At 39.2% G+C, this 18,638-nt stretch overlaps 1 protein-coding gene across 3 annotated transcripts in view; it reads right to left on the bottom strand.

The window, feature by feature from the left end:
- The window catches only part of cpne5a (copine Va), a 232,922-nt gene that overhangs the window by 144,100 nt on the left and 70,184 nt on the right, over nt 1-18,638 (bottom strand). For all 3 annotated transcript variants that reach the window (XM_062052928.1, XM_062052929.1, XM_062052930.1), the window contains one exon: nt 18,452-18,528. In XM_062052928.1, the coding sequence (XP_061908912.1) occupies nt 18,452-18,528 (77 nt within the window). The remainder of the gene's footprint in view (nt 1-18,451; nt 18,529-18,638) is intronic.

Below are 18,638 nucleotides of genomic sequence, written 5' to 3'. Positions count from 1 at the left end.
TGTAATGGATAATTAAAAAACTGTTAGGCAAAACAGACTTTTCTCACGTGTTGCGACCTGTTTTTGTGTATAAAATATGAAATTGAACCATTGAGACATGGCGGGATTTACCAGTAGTTACGTCAGTGTTTATCTCCATATGTGGTAGAGATTTACCCCAAGAGTCCTCCTCGGTTATCCTGTTGTAGTCACTAAGGTCCTTATTTTTCTCCATCTTGTTGTGGGGCAGACTGGCTCATGGATGCACATGCTAAAATCCTTTCACTGTTGCTATTTCTAATAAAAAGTAGCACATGTTTCTAACCTATATATGTCAGTAGACTCGATATGAAAGCGCTAAAACCTACAATGGAAACGCAGTCGAAGAGAGCTCGACCTGGAGGAGGGCTTCAACATGTAAACAAGACCGCTCACAAAACGGCGCATTCTTTAGAGAAAGTCAAAAAGCCGCTTTAAGATGGTCTGCAAAACATAATTATGCATCATTTTGACCGAAGAACCACCATTGCGTGTTATGTAGACCACAAGGAAAGGTTGTTGGTCATTGCGTTCGATTAATTAAATAATTTTTCGGTAATTTGCTGAGCGTTTTGTCGATCAGACATTTTCCACAGAAAACCGATAACGATCGGTGGCTAATTGATTGGAGCACCACTAGTCATTATGGTTGTAAACATAGTTACATCAGATTAACAAAAAATTGTATTCAACCTTCTCAACTCCAAATTAAAATGACAACATGGCATTATTGTAACAAAATAATATCCATTTAAAATGAGTCCCTCACTGCACATGCTTTACATAGATCAGGGGTGTCCAAAGTGCGGCCCGGGGGCCATTTGCGGCCCGCAGGTAATTTTTTAACGGCCCCGCCGCACATTCTAAAAATACAATTTAAAAAAATAAAAAACATAAAAAGTGGTATAAAAGTAACAAGAACATGTTGCAATGTTTACTCTTATAACACAAAGCTGCCATGCAGGCTGTTTCTTTCTTTAAAAAATAATAATGAATCAAAATCAATGTCATTATGAATTATTGACCTATTCAAAGCTCCAATTACGTCACATTAAATATTCCACTTTGGAATATTTTTGGGGAAAAATATTTTGTGTCTGCCATATAAAAAACTAAGCTGTTTTGTTTAAAGAAGGGCCTAAAACGAACAAACAAAAAACATAAACAACAACAAAAGTTATAATTGACAGATAGATCTGAAGTTGATCTTGAGACTACTGTGTTAAAAGTAAAAAAAAAAAGTATGATTTATTTTTTAATACTTTACTGAGCAGGACCCTTTTGGATCCCTAATAATTTTAGTGGGACTTTTTTTTTTAAGTGTCTATTTAAGTTGCTCAAAAATAATAATGAATTAATGTTGTTATGAGTTATGCTATGAACTCCAATTATTTTATAATCTCAAATATTCCACTTTAAAATGTTATTGGGGGAAAATATTGCATATTTTGTTTTTTTTTCCATAAAAAAACTGGGTTTTCTTTGACAAAAAGAGCATACAACTTAAATCTTGAAAAAACACTTTATATTGACAGATAGACCTAATGTTGATCTGGAGATTTAGACCTTGAATAATAATAATAATACTAAATAATGACACATTTTTAATATTTTTTTTACCTAAACCCTTTGGGGTCCCCAGGATCAAGCTTGAGTGGAGGCCTAAATGTATATTTTTTTATACATATATTGTATTGTTTTTTAAAATAAAAAATATCAAAATGGCCCTGGCTTGCTTTGATATTTCAGTGTGCGGCCCTCAATGGAAAAAGTTTGGACACCCCTGACATAGATGCATCCATCACACACATTAATATGGTGGGTTCAACATGCAAATTTCTGATCCACTCATATGTTCCAATGTGGGTGTAATTTGCCAGGCTATCAGTAAAGGTTACAGTACGTGCATCTGAATAATGAACACCATTTCAAGTAACATACACAACCACATTAGGAACCCTTCCCACAGGCGATCCACATAATGATAGCCATGCCAGCTGTGTCGCATGTTCAGTAGTAATCTCATTCACCTGCATTAGTCATTCATTTAGCTTTCATTTCTTCAGCTATCAATAACTTTGATGCATGCCTTTCATCAAACCCTGATTATAAACACTGCATTTTGATCATAGACTCTCATAGGTAATGTTTCTCCCTCGGGGTGTTTGTCCTAACGTATTGAAAATGTGCACCCCTTGTTACAGAATTGAAAAAAATGGATGCAATCCATAGCCACCAAATACAATTTTTTTGCAGCACAGAATCTCAAAATGAAACCCACAGAGGTATGCAAGAAATTGGTTAGAGGTGATTGTAAATGTGTTTTGTAATAGATTAAATTAAAGTGTATACCTTTAAAATGTGAAACTAAGGATATGAACCACAAGGATAAGAAAACAAATTTTTAGATTTAATAATTTTCATTTAGAATAGGGTTAGTGAATTATGGTGACGCACCAGGTGAATCACTTACTTTGCACAGGACCTAATCTAGTAAAGGTTTGCGTGTACTAAAATCCCTGAAAAATCTACTAAACTCATGCGCCGACGATTGAATCGCTTAAATGAGCAATATTGGGAGTGCATACCATTTCATGTGTCTGCCTTCATGAATATGCAGAATATATGCTGATTGTTAGAAGGAGGAACAAATGCAAATGGCATTCATTTAAAGCTCACACTGTGATGTTTTTCAAGGCTGAAAATGTTTTGAGGCCGCTGTGTTGCGATCTTATTTAACGGCTGCTAGAGACTTAAGGGTCTTATGAAAACAAATTGACTATATGTGTTTTGGTGTCATTCAGTATTTTTTTTAAAGTTTGTAGTCATCATGTATAAGATGTATGTTATTAAAATATTTCTAATAATAAGTATGCATTTTTTGCGTTTTGAGCAGTGTATAAGTGCAGCCTTCTCCCCATGCACCTTCGGCGTTAAAAAAAGAAGAAGAAAGTGGTGTCAATGTAGATGCAGCGCACAACTGCTTCTAAATGCCTGTAAAAAGTGGTAGATGTCTCCTGCATGTTTGAAAACATAGCAAAACGCCACAGGTAGGAGCATGATAGCATGAGGTAAGAGAGTACTTGTAAAATCCTCATTTAAATAAGGCTGTCTGCACAGCTTTTAAATTGCACACGCATTCTTAGTAGATCACACCGCAACACTCCCACTAATAGTACACGCTATTTTAAAGATTGCACATGCTGTTTATCACGTGGTATTTGGATCTTAGTAAACCAGGCCCTTCGTAGATCGCCTGCAACACTTCCACTACTAGTGCAATGTTTTAGTCTGTGCATGCTATTTGGGCCGTAGGGGCAATTGGGCAGCCACGTTTCCATGGCAGTTGTGGCTTCAAATTTAGCTTGCCACTATTAACGTGTGAATGTGGATTGAATATATGATGGCTTCTGAGTTTTTACCATAAATAAATTTAAATAAATACATTTAGGGGCCTGATTTACTGAGATCCAAATACCACATGATAAACAGCGTGTACAATCTATAAAATTGTATGTACTATTAGTTGGCGGTTTGCATGTGATCTACTATCATTGCATGTGTTATTCGTAACTGGTGCAGACCGCCTTATTTAAGTAAGAATTTTGCGTGTACTACACAGCTTTCACCATGGAGACACTCAATCATTTACTGCACATTTATTCTGTCATGCTCCCACCTGTGGCGTTTGCTATCAAACAAGCAGCAGACACGTATTTTTTTTTTCTGGGCATTTTAGAATCAGTCCGATACCAATTTTTGTGCCCTGCAGAGGCGCTCATAAGACGGACGTTTCACTTATTGTGCTCAATTTCCATAGCTATATAAGTCTAATCCATTATTATTATTTGGTATCCAAGTAGATCAGGCCCAAAGTGCACATTATGTTCAACTTAAACTAATTAAGTATGCTTCAAACTGGTTTTAAAACAAAGTAGGTTCATATGGACTGTTCAGAATTCTAAAATTGTTACTTGATCATTTGAATTTATGTACAGACATTTCTATGGAAAGGGTCTTATATATTTAGGTTGAAATATAAATCAATTAAACATGGAATTAAACATGAAATAAGTCAGCACAGAGCAAATCCAGAATGTCAATAGAGCAGATCATGAATCATTTCAATGTCGCCAGGCCGATTCCCTGGCAACTACAGGCTTAAATAATAATGTCTCATGATTGAGACAGGTGCGTGTCCAAATGAGTCAGGTGCGTGAGACAAGAGGACAGGTGAACTAATCGGTCGTCATGGTGACAAAACAAACAAGAGTGCACAACCAGGAACTAAAAGAGTCCAAAATCAACAGAACATAATCAAACAAAACATGATCAAAGGACATGACAATATTTCTTCACACTTTTTCATTTATGTCAAATATTCGTTAATTTTAATTTAATTGTATGAATGGTTTGTACTAAAACAAATTAATGGGAAATAAATTGTTCAATGTCTTATGTTTTAGCACAAAATAACAAATGCAACATAATGAAAACAAAAAAGTTACACATGATACCGGCACAATTCTTACCCTGTATATCAAGTTACCAGCACAGCACTAAAACTGTGCGCCAGAGGAGGCAATCAGACTTTGTAGAGAAATCTGCCTTTATATTCTTATCTTTGAAGGAGAAGAGGCTCGCAATAAATTTGAGATAATTTTCATTTGAAGCGCCCGTTGCAATATTAATTGCAGTTGGTGAAAAACTGTCATTCATTATTGTTTTGCCTACAGGGAAAGGCGGTTCTGTATCTTTTTAACGCATCATCACAGTTCTTGCCGCTGTCCCCCAGAGTTCAAAATGGGTTCTGTTGTCTGGATCGCGCTCCTATATAGCCCAGAAAAGGTGTTGTATAGTTGTTTGTTGCACGTTCTACAACATAACATGATGCCATGGGTGCATAGTCAATGGGTGTCTCCATAGTGACAGGCAAAATCCTCATTTAAATAAGGTGGTCTGCACCACTTATGCACTTGTTATCCATTGTACACGCAGTCTTTGTAGATCACCTGCAACACGGCCCCTAATATCACCCACAATTTTGAAGTTTTCATACACTATTCAACACCTGTTATTTAGGATCTTTTGGAGGTCAAGCTCATACTCTTACTTCTTACTCAATTCCATTGATAGGCAGCATGGTTAAGTGGGAAGAGTGGCTGTCTTCTAACTGAAGTTACTAGTTCTACCTCGGCCCAGAGAGCTCATGTCAAGGTCAAGACACCAAGCCTAACTGATCCTGATGGGTCGTGGTTAGCGCCTCGCATGGCCATCACTCCTCCATTAAAGGGTGAATGTGATGTGCAATGTGAACCTATTTGGGTATCATTCCAGGTATAGTCAAGCATATGGGTATAACGATTCATTTCGATATTTGTGGTTGCTGATATGACTCATTTTTTAAAATGATACGATCCGAAACGAATCAGTGAGTTGAAATCGATTCAATAGCTTCCTAGCAAAAAATATTAAGCAATGTGACTGTGAAATAGATATTTGATACTGGACACTGCAGGCGAAGTTTCCTATATTCCTGTTATTTCATCTACGGGAATTATGTATAAATGAATTATAGATACAAACAAGCAAGTAAACAACAATTAATGACCAATGCATTCACATTGTATTTGAATAAAGAGCGACCAACACTTCAGGTCGAGTTAACATTTGCAGTAAAAGTACAGTAACCAACAATTTAAGGGTAGATTTACCTGCTAAATAAAGGTCCCCGACACGGCCATACAGATTAGTTCGGCACTCTGGCGTCGCCAATGACGGACAGCGTCCCAGGTGTACGGAAGCATGTATTCCCCCTCGCTTCCTAATTTCCATAGCCTCCTTCATTCATCTCTTATATCTTATTCTTTCTGATGATTGTGTCATTTGTATTTGTTGTAGCTTTTGCAATTGTGCTGTAGCTGAAAGTTATGATATTGAAATGCCCGGCAGAGAAGGAGAGACACAGTCGGAGATACACTCTGACGCTTTCTGACCAAGCAATAGTAAACTCAGGGAGTTAAAACACACATTTTTACAAGAGCTGCTGTTCGCCACAACTGACGTTGAGACACCCAAACTCTCGCGCGACTCCGTTCACTCTGCCGCTCCCGCACACGTCACACACAACAGCACCACCTCTCAAAGGCACCCACACAGACATACACTATTGCCTTGTGGCATTCGATTTTTTTTTACCTTTTTCGACCACCGTAGTTATTCCCCATTTTTGTTTTGATGATGCCAAAGACAGTAAAATGGACTCCACGTTTAACGTCTTTATTATTACAAGTGTTAAACTTCCTATAAAGTCTGCCAGTCTTAAATCCAATATTTTCCTTATTCTAGGATCGATAAAATCAATAGAATCCGTTTTAAAACGATTTTTAGATCGATACCTATCTTATGGAAGGCAAACTTGCTGAACACAGATCGATATACTCGAAATTTAAGAACATTAATCAATGTATGGATAAATTCATCAATCGTTACACCCCTAGTAAAGTGTTATATAAACATAGACCATTTACCATTTTAGTTGGCCATCCGTCAACTTGGTCAGCCACCTGTTCTGTTGCCTATGTATGTAATGTGCAGTGAACCCACTTCGTTGTTATGTCCTGCAGTTAGCTGGATTGCCCACTAGCTCGTCCATAAAGTTTTTTGGTACAGTTCCACAATATTGTAGTCTATCCAATCATTGTGTCCATATTGCCATAATATCACTCTCTAACCACCAGAAGGAATATTAAAATACCTTTACTAACCTTATTTTAACCTCTGTATGGTCTTCATCACCTCTCGCTGCTGAGAGATAAATTGTTGCATAAGTCTAGAAGTTAAATCAATACTGTTTACATGTCCTGCCTGTTTTTGAAGTGTGGAGTGGGACCTAGTTCTCCGATGTTTGATGCTTCTCCTTTTATGCAGTGAAGGGCACCCTGCTCTCTAATCTACAACTCCTCTTCCCCGGCAGTCACACCCAAAGTCAGTCTATAAAGGGTCAGGACAGTGTTATACCACACACAAAACAGCAGTGCTAACCACATTCTCAAAGTAGTATTCATAGAAAACACTCAATGACACCCACGGGTCCGTGTAACGAACATTTCCAGCAATCCTCCCACTTTACCTTGATGGGACCGTGTGTTTCACGTTGATCTAAATCAACTCTTCCCGCTAGACTGCGCCTCTAATGACTCTAATGTCTTTGTGAAAACCCTCGGTCGTGTTCAATTACCCATTGCCGTACAAGCACATGGGTCTTATCTAGCAGAGTTATGTAGCTACAGATGGCTCAAGAAGGCAGACATATTCATCATATCCTTAACTTTTCTCCGACTTGTGACATCAAGCAGGTAAAACATGTCACATAAGAATGAGATGGGAGCTTCTTTGACATACTTGCCAACCCTCCCGTTTTTAGCGGGAGAATCCCGATATTCAGCGCCTCTCCCGACAACCTCCCGACAGAGATTTTCTCCCGACAAACTCCCGGTATTCAGCCGGAGCTGGAGGCCATGCCCCCCAAAAAAAAAGTCTGCCGCAGCTGCGATTGGACCTGACCAGCCTCCGGGTACAAGTACTGGAGTACCAATTGCTTGCCAGGGAAGATCTTCCCCAGGAAGCAAGGACTGACCGGTTTTGGGCCATGCTAGGGAGAGATGGAAGATTCCACACTGTCGTGCATTTGATGAAAGCACTTTTGTGCGTGCCACACAGCAATGCATCATCAGAGAGGGTGTTCAGCATGGTTAGAAAAATAGTGACAGAGAATAGAAAGAGGATGGACAATTCAACCCTTAACAAAGCATTGTACTTTCAAGTACAACAATGAGTAGATGAGTGTTGTGTGTGTGTGTGTATATGTGTAAATAAATGAACACTAAAATTCAAGTATTTCTTTTATTTATATATATATATATATATATATATATATATATATATATATATATATATATATATATATATATATATATATATATATATATATATATATATATATAGCTAGAATTCACTGAAAGTCAAGTATTTATATATATATATATATATATATATATATATATATATATATATATCTATATATATATATATATATATATATATATATATATATATATATATATATATATATATATATATATATATATATATATGAAATACTTGAGTTGGTGAATTCTAGCTGTAAATATACTCTCCTCTTAACCACGCCCCTAACCACGCCCCCGCCCCAACCACGCCCCCACCCCACCCCGACCAATATATATATATATATATATATATATATATATATATATATATATATATATATATATATATATATATATATATATATATATAGCTAGAATTCACTGAAAGTCAAGTATTTATATATATATATATATATATATATATATATATATATATATATATATATATATATATATATATATATATATATATATATATATATATATATATATATATATATATATAGATATATATATATATATATATATATATATATATGTATATATATATATATATATATATATATATATATATATATATATATATATATGAAATACTTGAGTTGGTGAATTCTAGCTGTAAATATACTCTCCTCTTAACCACGCCCCTAACCACGCGCCCCCCCCCCCCACATCTCCCGATATTGGAGGTCTCAAGGTTGGCAAGTATGACAGAAGATCAACAATACTATTAAACCATGGACATGTAACTACACGGTTAATGCTTTCCAGCCTGGCGAAGGTTAACAATGTTGTTGCTAACGACGCCATTGAAGCTAACTTAGCAACCGGACCTCACAGAGCTATGCTAAAAACATTAGCTATCCACCTACGCCAGCCAGCCCTCATCTGCTCATCAACACCCGTGCTCACCTGCGTTCCAGCGATCGACGGTGCGACGAAGGACGTCACCCGATCACAGATGCAGTCAGCGAGACGGAGGAAGTTAAGGTGAGTTCGGCGGCTAGCGCGTCTGCTATCCATCTCTGTCCTCCTGGCTGTGTTGCTGTAGTCCGCCGCTAATACACCGATCCCACCTACAACTTTCTTCTTTGCAGTCTCCATTGTTCATTAAACAAATTGCAAAAGATTCACCAACACAGATGTCCAGAATAATGTGGAATTTTGAATTGAAAACAGTGCTTTTTTGTATTGTATTCAATGGGGTACCAATACTTCTATCAACCGTTTACGTCACACGCATACGTCATCATATCTAGACGTTTTCAACCGGAAGTGTGGCGGAAAATTTAAAATTGCACTTTATAAGTTAACCCGGCCGTATTGGCATGTGTGGCAATGTTAAGATTGTATCATTGATATATAAACTGCGTGGTCGGTAGTAGTGGGTTTCAGTAGGGATTTAAAGTGTGTCCTTATTACAACATGGCTGTTTTAGCCTGCTTTCAATTCTTCCCCAGCTCTGTAACCCCTCTTTGGCATCATCACTGGTTGACTCTGTAGTTCTCCGCTGAAGAACACAGTTATACAACAAGTTTATGGGCACTTTTTATTGAGTAGAACTGCAATAAAAAAAAAGGTGCAAGTGCCAGCACTTTTGTAAAGAAGGTGAGAAACTCTGTTGAAACTCTGGCTCTCAATGAAGGCGGACGCTTCCCTCTCCTCTCTCTTACCTTCCCTGCTTTTGCGTCTTTATCCCGTCTTGTCTCGTCTCGGGCAGCTATTTGGGAAGCGCGTGTCAAAGGTTAACCGACAACGAGAACAGCCGAGTTGTTCCGAGATTTTCAGAGAGGTACACTAGTTGCATCAGGGTCTGGAACATGTCGGGTGTTCAGTGAATTTTATGTCAGTCAGCTCTCAAAATGCAGAGTAATGAACGAATCAAAAAAATAAAACACAATTACAGGCTGTTGGGAAAAAAATTTAGCAAGCTACACAACTTCTTCAGGTAGGTTAATGTCACAGCTTAAATGGAGTGCTAAATTAGTCGCTCGTTTGCACTCGAAACTCAGCATTTGTAGACTTGTCAATGTTGTTTATGTGCTGTATCGTGAATGTTTATTTTGATTTGTGGCTGTCAACGACCATGTGTGTAACACACGTGGATTTGTTTATTTTTTTGTAAACGTTGAACATAAGTCACTGATGTAAACAATAATGGAATAAAAATTGCATGACGTTTTATATATTCATTTATACACAACTTTACTAAAGTTTACTACAAGTTAGGTCATGCAGTATATGATACCATCTTTTTCAATTGATTGACATTTGATTATTTGTATATTATATACTGTGTGTGTCTGTGATGAGGTGGCGACTTGTCCAGGGTGTACCCTGTCTTCCGCCCGAATGCAGCTGAGATAGGCTCCAGCGACCCCCCGCAACCCCAAAAGGGACAAGCGGTAGAAAATGGATGGATGGATACTGTGTGTGTGTGTGTGTGTGTGTGTGTGTGTGTGTGTGTGTGTGTGTGTGTGTGTGTGTGTGTGTGTGTGTGTGTGTGTGTGTGTGTGTGTGTGTGTGTGTTTTATTCATTTTTTTGAGGGAAAGGGGGGAAACAACTGGGCACATGCCCCCGGATAAATGTGTATGAATAAAAAATAAAAAATAAAACAAAATTATATACATATATATATATATATATATATATATATATATATATATATGCATGCTTTGAGCCCCTGCCTCGAAAGAAAATATAGTTTCCCTTGGTGCCCTTCCAACTTGCCTTGGTGCCCTAAGATATGGCAACTTATTTAAGGCAACACTTGCCTTGACCTCAAAAAGTAAAAATTTGAGGCCTGTGCTTATATTTGCTAAAGTTTTCTTTCCTAGTCCCGAACTGCAGTCCCTACAGGAGCATATATCCGTAGTGTTGTTTTACTCTCTTCTCTCTCCTCTTGTTTTTCTCTTTTCCATCTTTTACGGGGCGCCAACCATGTGGGGACCCATCAGCCCTCCTGTCCTGCCTATCCCATGTCATATTGCATTTCTGTTTCTTGGATGGTTGACTGTAAACAAATGTCGTTGTATGTTTTCAATGCATTGACCAATAAAGCATCTTGAATTCAAGAAAGAACTCATAAAGCTCATTGCCATCTTTGCCAACAAGTGTCCTAAATAAAGGTAAAGGTGATGTTAAATGTTCATTGATCAGTATATATTTATCATTTGCAGATAAACTATAGGCCCTGTGATGAGGTGGCGACTTGTCCAGGGTGTACCCCGCCTTCCGCCCGAAGCAGCTGAGATAGGCTCCAGCACCCCTCGCGGCCCCGAACAGGACAAGCGGTAGAAAATGGATGGATGGATTTACTTATTCTCTATAAAATGTGCTTTTTGTTCATATTTGTGGGTGTTTGAGATGGACTAACTAGATTTTTTTCGGATGGGGGAAAAAATTGTTTCAGTTTACATGCGAGTTGGTCTCTTTCGGAACTTTTGAAACAAATTACCAACAAAAGCTGAAGGACCACTGTCCATGTATCCAACAGTGTACATTTATAGTCCATTATACTCAGTAAAAAGTAATTTGTTATAGTTACATTCCCAACTAAATTAATAACAGAATTACTTTTTATTATATGTGATTAATTACCAAGAAAAGTAATTAAGGTGTTACTTTGAAAAAAAATAAAAAATCTGTTGTATGTAGTTGAGTGACATTTCATGAGAGCAGAGTGTGTGAGAATGTGCCTTTAAATGGCGATGCCTGTTGCCAAGTCTCAGCGAGTGCAGCATTAGCTCAAATGGGGGGTATAGCTCGGTTGGTACAGCGGCCGTGCCAGCAACTTGAGGGTTGCAGGTTCGATCCCCACTCCCGCCATCCTAGTCACTGCCGTTGTGTCCTTGGGCAAGACACTTTACCCACCTGCTCCCAGTGCCACCCACACTGGTTTAAATGTAACTTAGATATTGGGTTTCACTATGTGAAGCGCTTTGAGTCACTAGAGAAAAAGCGCTATATAAATATAATTCACTTCACTTCACAAAAACAAGTTTGCGGGGAGTGAATGTGTTCAGAGATCGTGTCTGTGAACTTGTTGTGCTCTTGACTCTGTCTTGTTGACGTACAAACCCATCAAAAGTAGTGTGCCACCTTACAGTGAACGCATCAATAACGGCGTTGGAACGTACGGAAAATAAATTACTTTGATTACTAGTCAAAATAACGATGTTGCAACAGTTGGATGTGCTAACATTTACCAGGAGCATTTAGAATTGTGCGAAATATGACATTTCCTCAAAATACTCTGCAATGTTAGGGGTAGGAAATTCACTTCATTTAACAATTAGGCTACAGTAGCATATGAATCATTCTGACCTTCATTGTACACTGACGTTATCCATCTGAAATTGTCCTTTTTATTTGACTTCTAGGGTGCACTCACACTTTGCAATTCATATCATGTTCGACACCAAAAAATTAAATGTTGTTTGACAAGTGTGAGCGCCTCATGGTGTACCAATGTACACCTAACTGGCACGGTTGACAGTGGCCCAAATGAGTGCAGCAGTCTGAATGCGGGCCAGCATGGCATAGAACTGTTATAACCTGGTAGTGCTAAGTCTTTGTCAACCAATGTGTTGGGATTCGTACGGCCCAATTCCTTGGTGGATCTTATCTTATCTTGTGTGATGACTGTATTATGATGTTAGTATATATTTGATGGTATATACAGTATCTGTCTCATGAATCAATTTAAGTGGACCCCGACTTAAACAAGTTGAAAAACGTATTCGGGTGTTACCATTTAGTGGTCAATTGTACGGAATATGTACTTCACTGTGCAACCTACTAATAAAAGTTTCAATCAATCTCACGTGAGAGGATGATTGATTGATTGATTGATTGATTGAAACTTTTATAAGTAGATTGCACAGTACAGTACATATTCCGTACAATTGACCACTAAATGGTAACACCCGAATAAGTTTTTCAACTTGTTTAAAGTTGGGCTCCACGTTAATCAATTCATGGTAAGGAGTTGGGTTAATCATTTTGCGATGCAGTCTGCTGAAATTAATGTCAAGCTCCACTCTACATAGCAACGAAGGCCATGTTTCAAAAACATATATTTGGGGTTAAAACAATCTCCATCCACACAAGTGTAGTTTCAGAACTGTCACTGTCTACACACAAACACAGAAGCCTGAAAAAAGCAGCAATAGCTGACTTGGTGGCATTATTATGTTTATTTTGATATACTTTAGAACAGTGATTTTCAACCTTTTTTGAACCAAGGCGCATTTTTTTCATTGAAAAAATCCAGAGGCACACCACCGGCAGAAATCATTAAGAAATGAAACTCAGTAGACAACAAAAAGTCGTTGTCGCAATTGTTGGATTTGAATTTAAACCATAACCAACTATGCATCACTATAGCTCTTGTTTCATAGTCACAACCTGTTACATCCCGACGTGACTTATTTTGAGTTTTTTTGGTTGTGCTCCCGTGCATAGTTTTTTAGTTCTTGTTTTCGCTCCTATTTTGGTGGCTTTTCCTGTTTTTTTGGTATTTTCCTGTTGCAGTTGCATTTCTTCCTTTGAGCGCTATTCTTCGCACCTGCTTTGTTTTAGCAATCAAGAATATTCAAGTTGTTGCTATCTTTTCTTGTGTGGACATTGTTGTCATGTCATGTACAGATGTACTTTGTGGACGCCGTAAGTCTTTGCTGTCGTCCAGCATTCTGTTTTTGTTTACTTTGTCGCCAGTTCAGTTTTAGTTTCGTTCGGCATAGTCATCCCTAAGCTTCAATGCCTTTTCTTAGGGGGACTCACCTTTTGTTTATTTGTGTTTTAAGCATTAGATACCTTTTTACCTGCACCCTCCCGTTGTCGTCTGCAAATTGTGATCAAGACAAACCATTATCGTCTCACACGACGTGTTCCCGACATCTACAAAAATAATTAGCTACCAGCTGCCACCTACTGATATTGAGGAGAATAACATGGTTACTCTGCCGAGCTCTAAACAGCACCGACACTCAACAACGGCACATAGAATAGAATACAATATATATTTGTTGTCATTGTACATTGCACAACGAAATTGCAAGCAAAACTAATTTAGTGCGCATTATTTGCAGATTATAATTACTGGTTTGCAAAAACTATTTCTAACCCAAATAGGTGAAACTGCATAATCTCCCACAGCACACCGGACTGTATCTCTAGTGTGCCGCGGCACAGTGGTTGAAAAAGACTGCTTTAGACGTACTTTGACATGTACATTATCTTTGAAACCAGCCTGCACGTACACAGAGCCCTGGGAACATTCTTAAAGAGCGACTGCACGCCTGTGCTGCTGAAAGCCAACACTCATAGAATTATAACATGTTCAGCAACATGGTGATGTATTACATGTACAGTGAAGTGTACATTTTTTCTAAAGTCAGCCCTCACCAACGAGCCAAGAAAACCATTTTGCATGTTTAAGTGCCAATATAAAGTGCACGGACGTGCGTGTGCCGCTGCAAAACTCTCATGGAATTATATAGCATTTATTCATGGATATAGTGATATGGTACATGTGTAATGAAGTGTATATTGTCTTTAACATCAGTACACACTACAAGGAGGACGCTACGTTATGTTTTTTTTTTAGTTACTTGGTCACGTCTTGGCTCCATCTCCAAAAATGGAAACTAGACACGTAAGTGAACTTCATGATTTGTCGTTAAACAAGGACTAAAAACATAAGATAATGTTGCACCTTTCTTATGACACAGAGCAAAAAGTCTTGCTTGTCAAAGTTGTCCCATCAGGTGGAGGTTCCACAGCGATCATATCCAAAACAGCGGACTGTCATTAGCGCCGGCGGGAGTGTCGCAGAGCCCATTTTGATGTGTCTTTTTATTAATGTTGAGTGAAAAGAGCAGCATGTTTACGTTCAAATGTACATTAGGTCCCCTTATAGCAGACCTGGGCATTCTGCGGCCCGCGGGCCGCATCCGGCCCTTTGTGCGTCCCTGTCCGGCCCGCGTGAGGCCAATTATAAATTACAAAATAAATTTTAAAAAGTATCTATGTCGAGTGTGCAATACAACGGTGCTGCTTTTGTTTTGAAAATCGTTATTTGTATTACTTCCGTGTGGACGTATGCGTGTGCGTGATTGTGAGTGAATGTGAACAGCTGCAATCATTAATTACAAAATAAAGTTGAAAAAACATCTATGTCGTGCGCGCAATACAACTGTGCTGCTTTTATTTTGAAAATTATTATTTATGGGCGTGTGTCCGTGTGTAACCTGCGAGTGAAGGTGCACATGCAGCGACAAGTGATGCACGGTTTACACCCGAGACGCTAAAAAGAGAAAAGTTGATGAAGAATGGCGTGTTTCCAACAAGACATGGACTGCCATGCAACGTTCCCTCTAAGGTGCGTGCCTGCGCAATTGCGCACTGCTCAAGCGTCTGCTGCGCGCAGCAAATATATGCCGCGCACCAAATCAAATCCCATCTGAATTCTAAACAAAATAAACATATTTATTCTATGTAATTTTGCAATGCAACTTTGAGTGACAGTGACAACAAGCGGCCCTAACGGTGTTCGTCAACACCGTTCAATTGAACACCGTTCAATTATTGTAACGTCTATCGAGATGCTTCGAGGCCAGGAATTATATCGATCACTTTATTGAGCAAAACTGTTTATATTCGGCCATAACCACACCAAAAACATAAGTAAAACACTTCTATCTCGAAAAACTAGGCATTTTCTGCCGTACAAACCAGGCCAAAACCAACTTGTCATCTGTCACCAACACGCATACCACTAAACCACTGGTGCGTTTATGGCCACACAAAAAGTCGGACAACTCAAACATCACACAAAGTTACACTATGACTCCTCAGTCATACGTGTGCTTATTTTACTGTCATTTATTATTAATGTTAATTTATTTATATTAGTCATGGAATGCTGTTACATACACTATGTTGAAGTATTACTATTATTATTAATTATTATTATTATTTATCTTACGATATATATCAAAAATAATATTGAGCAAAATTTAATTGAAATATTGTCGATGTGGCCCTCCAGCAGTGCTCGGGTTGCTCATGCGGCCCCCGGTAAAAATTAATTGCCCACCCCTGCCTTATAGTGTGTTTAAAGCCAGCAAAGCAGTGTTGTTGAGCTTGGAAATGACAGCGCACAACCGTGACGTCATCACAAGTCTCCGTTTGTACCGTGTACACGCATACGCTAAGCGGAGAGTTTGGGATCTCTACACTTTGGCTAGCGTTTGCAAAAGTAGTCTGCATCTTTAAAAACAAAAGAATGCGTCTGCATGTGAGAGATAAGTATGCGCTTTGTGGAGGGAGGGCGTGGTCGGCGCGCCTCCTGCGGAAGGGAGTGTGTATGGCCCAGCTTCGAAGCCCGGCTGACTGGTGAGTGGATTGCCAGCTAGGGCTGGTTATCTAATCACCTGTCTCTTTTATCAGCAGCGTCCGAGGCCATGAGGAGGAGGAAGCAGACACACACGAGGGAGCAGGAGGCCGCGAGCGAGACAGCCCCGAACATTGCTCAACGTAAACAAAAAAATAAAAGACTTGTTGAACCCTGCACCCGAGCTCACAAGGATTCTGTCGGTCCCAGGGGAACCCACCCAATAGAGACTTCTACTCGCTTATTAAAGGCCTACTGAAATGAATTGTTTTTATTTAAACGGGGATAGCAGATCTATTCTATGTGTCATACTTGATCATTTCGCGATATTGCCATATTTTTGCTGAAAGGATTTAGTATAGAACAACGACGATAAAGATTGCAACTTTTGGTATCTGATAAAAAAAAAGGCTTGCACCTACCGGAAGTAGCGTGACGTAGTCAGTTGAACATATACGCAAAGTTCCCTATTGTTTACAATGATGGCCGCATGAAGTGAGAGAGATTCGGACCGAGAAAGCGACAATTTCCCCATTAATTTGAGCGAGGATGAAAGATTTGTGGATGAGTAAAGTGCAAGTGAAGGACTAGTGGGGAGTTGAAGCTATTCAGATAGGGAAGATGCTGTGAGAGCCGGGGGTGACCTGATATTCAGCTGGGAATGACTACAACAGTAAATAAACACAAGACATATATATACTCTATTAGCCACAACACAACCAGGCTTATATTTAATATGCCACAAATTAATCATGCATAAAAACACCTGCGTGTTTGTTATGCTAGCTCCTAGCTCCTCTGCTAGCTCCTAGCTCCTCTGCTAGCTCCTAGCTCCATAGAACACGCCAATACAATTCAAACACCTGATCAACACACACAATCACTCAGCCCAAAAGACCGTTCACCTAACCCAAGGTTCATAAAGCTTATATATTTTTAAAAAGTTACGTACGTGACGCGCACGTACGGTACGGTACGTGTTATGCTAGCTTTTAGCTCCTCTGCTAGCTCCTAGCTCCACAATTCAAACACATGATCAACACACACAATCACTCAGCCCAAAAGACCGTTCACCTAACCCAAGGTTCATAAAGCTTATATATTTTTTAAAAGTTACGTACATACGCAAAAAAAAGCCAAAGCTGCATACTCACAGTAGCACGTCTGCGTCTTTGTCATCCAAATCAAAGTAATCCTGGTAAGAGTCTGTGTTGTCCCAGTTCTCTACAGGCGTCTGTGTATCCAAGTCAAAAGTCCTCCTGGTTAGAGTCTCTGTTATCCGAGTTCTTCCATCTTGACTGCATCTTTCGGGAATGTAAACAAAGAAGCGCCGGCTGTGTACTGTTGGGGCTGACTACGTTCGAAAAATACGTCCATTTCGCACCGACAACTTTCTTCTTTGCTTGCTCGGCTTCCTTCTCCATAATGCAATGAACATGATTGCAACAGATTCACGAACACAGATGTCCAGAATACTGTGGAATTATGAAATGAAAACAGAGCTTTTTCGTATTGGCTTCAATGTGGAAGGCATACCCGTGTTCGCCGGTCTACGTCACGCGCATACGTCATCCTCAGAGGCGTTTCGAACCGGAAGTTTAGCGGCAAATTTAAAATGTCACTTTATAAGTTAACCCGGCCGTATTGGCATGTGTTATAATGTTAAGATTTCATCATTGATATATAAACTATCAGACTGCGTGGTCGGTAGTAGTGGGTTTCAGTAGGCCTTTAAGAACCTGTGTTTGTGGGGACATGGCCTAACTATGGTCAAAGTTGGAATTGCCAGAAAAAAAAGGTTTTAAATATTCAATATTGTACTGCCATCTGGCGGCTAAAGTAGATTGTGCACGGTCCAAATTTGTCACGTGTCATGTGTCAGTTAATCGAATGGGGCCTTATGAATCCCCGTCCTATTGTAGCACCGTGTCAAGGTGCAGCCTATTTTTACAACCAGGAGACAAACGAAGGCTTGCTTAGAAGTGGGATTGTACATATTTGATATGGAAATGCAGCCCAATGTAAACAGAAATTAACCAAAGGTGACATAAAGAGGCAACTCACCCCAAAGGCTTCTCCAAGCGACTCGCAGGTGAGCCCACAATCTCCCCAAGTGTACAGTAGACCTGCCCCAGGAAGTCCTGCCATGAGGGGGACAATAAGTGTGATGGAGAGAGGCACAGGTTGGGGTAAATGGTGGGTGTGTTCAGATGGGTCGGGGGAGTAAGAAGGGGAGTTGGTGAGGAGTTGA

This window comes from Entelurus aequoreus, linkage group LG07 (assembly GCF_033978785.1).
Source record: "Entelurus aequoreus isolate RoL-2023_Sb linkage group LG07, RoL_Eaeq_v1.1, whole genome shotgun sequence".
Classification (NCBI taxonomy): domain Eukaryota; kingdom Metazoa; phylum Chordata; class Actinopteri; order Syngnathiformes; family Syngnathidae; genus Entelurus; species Entelurus aequoreus.
The sequence above is the reverse complement of the archived record's forward strand: the minus strand, read 5'-3'. Positions and strand labels throughout refer to the sequence as shown.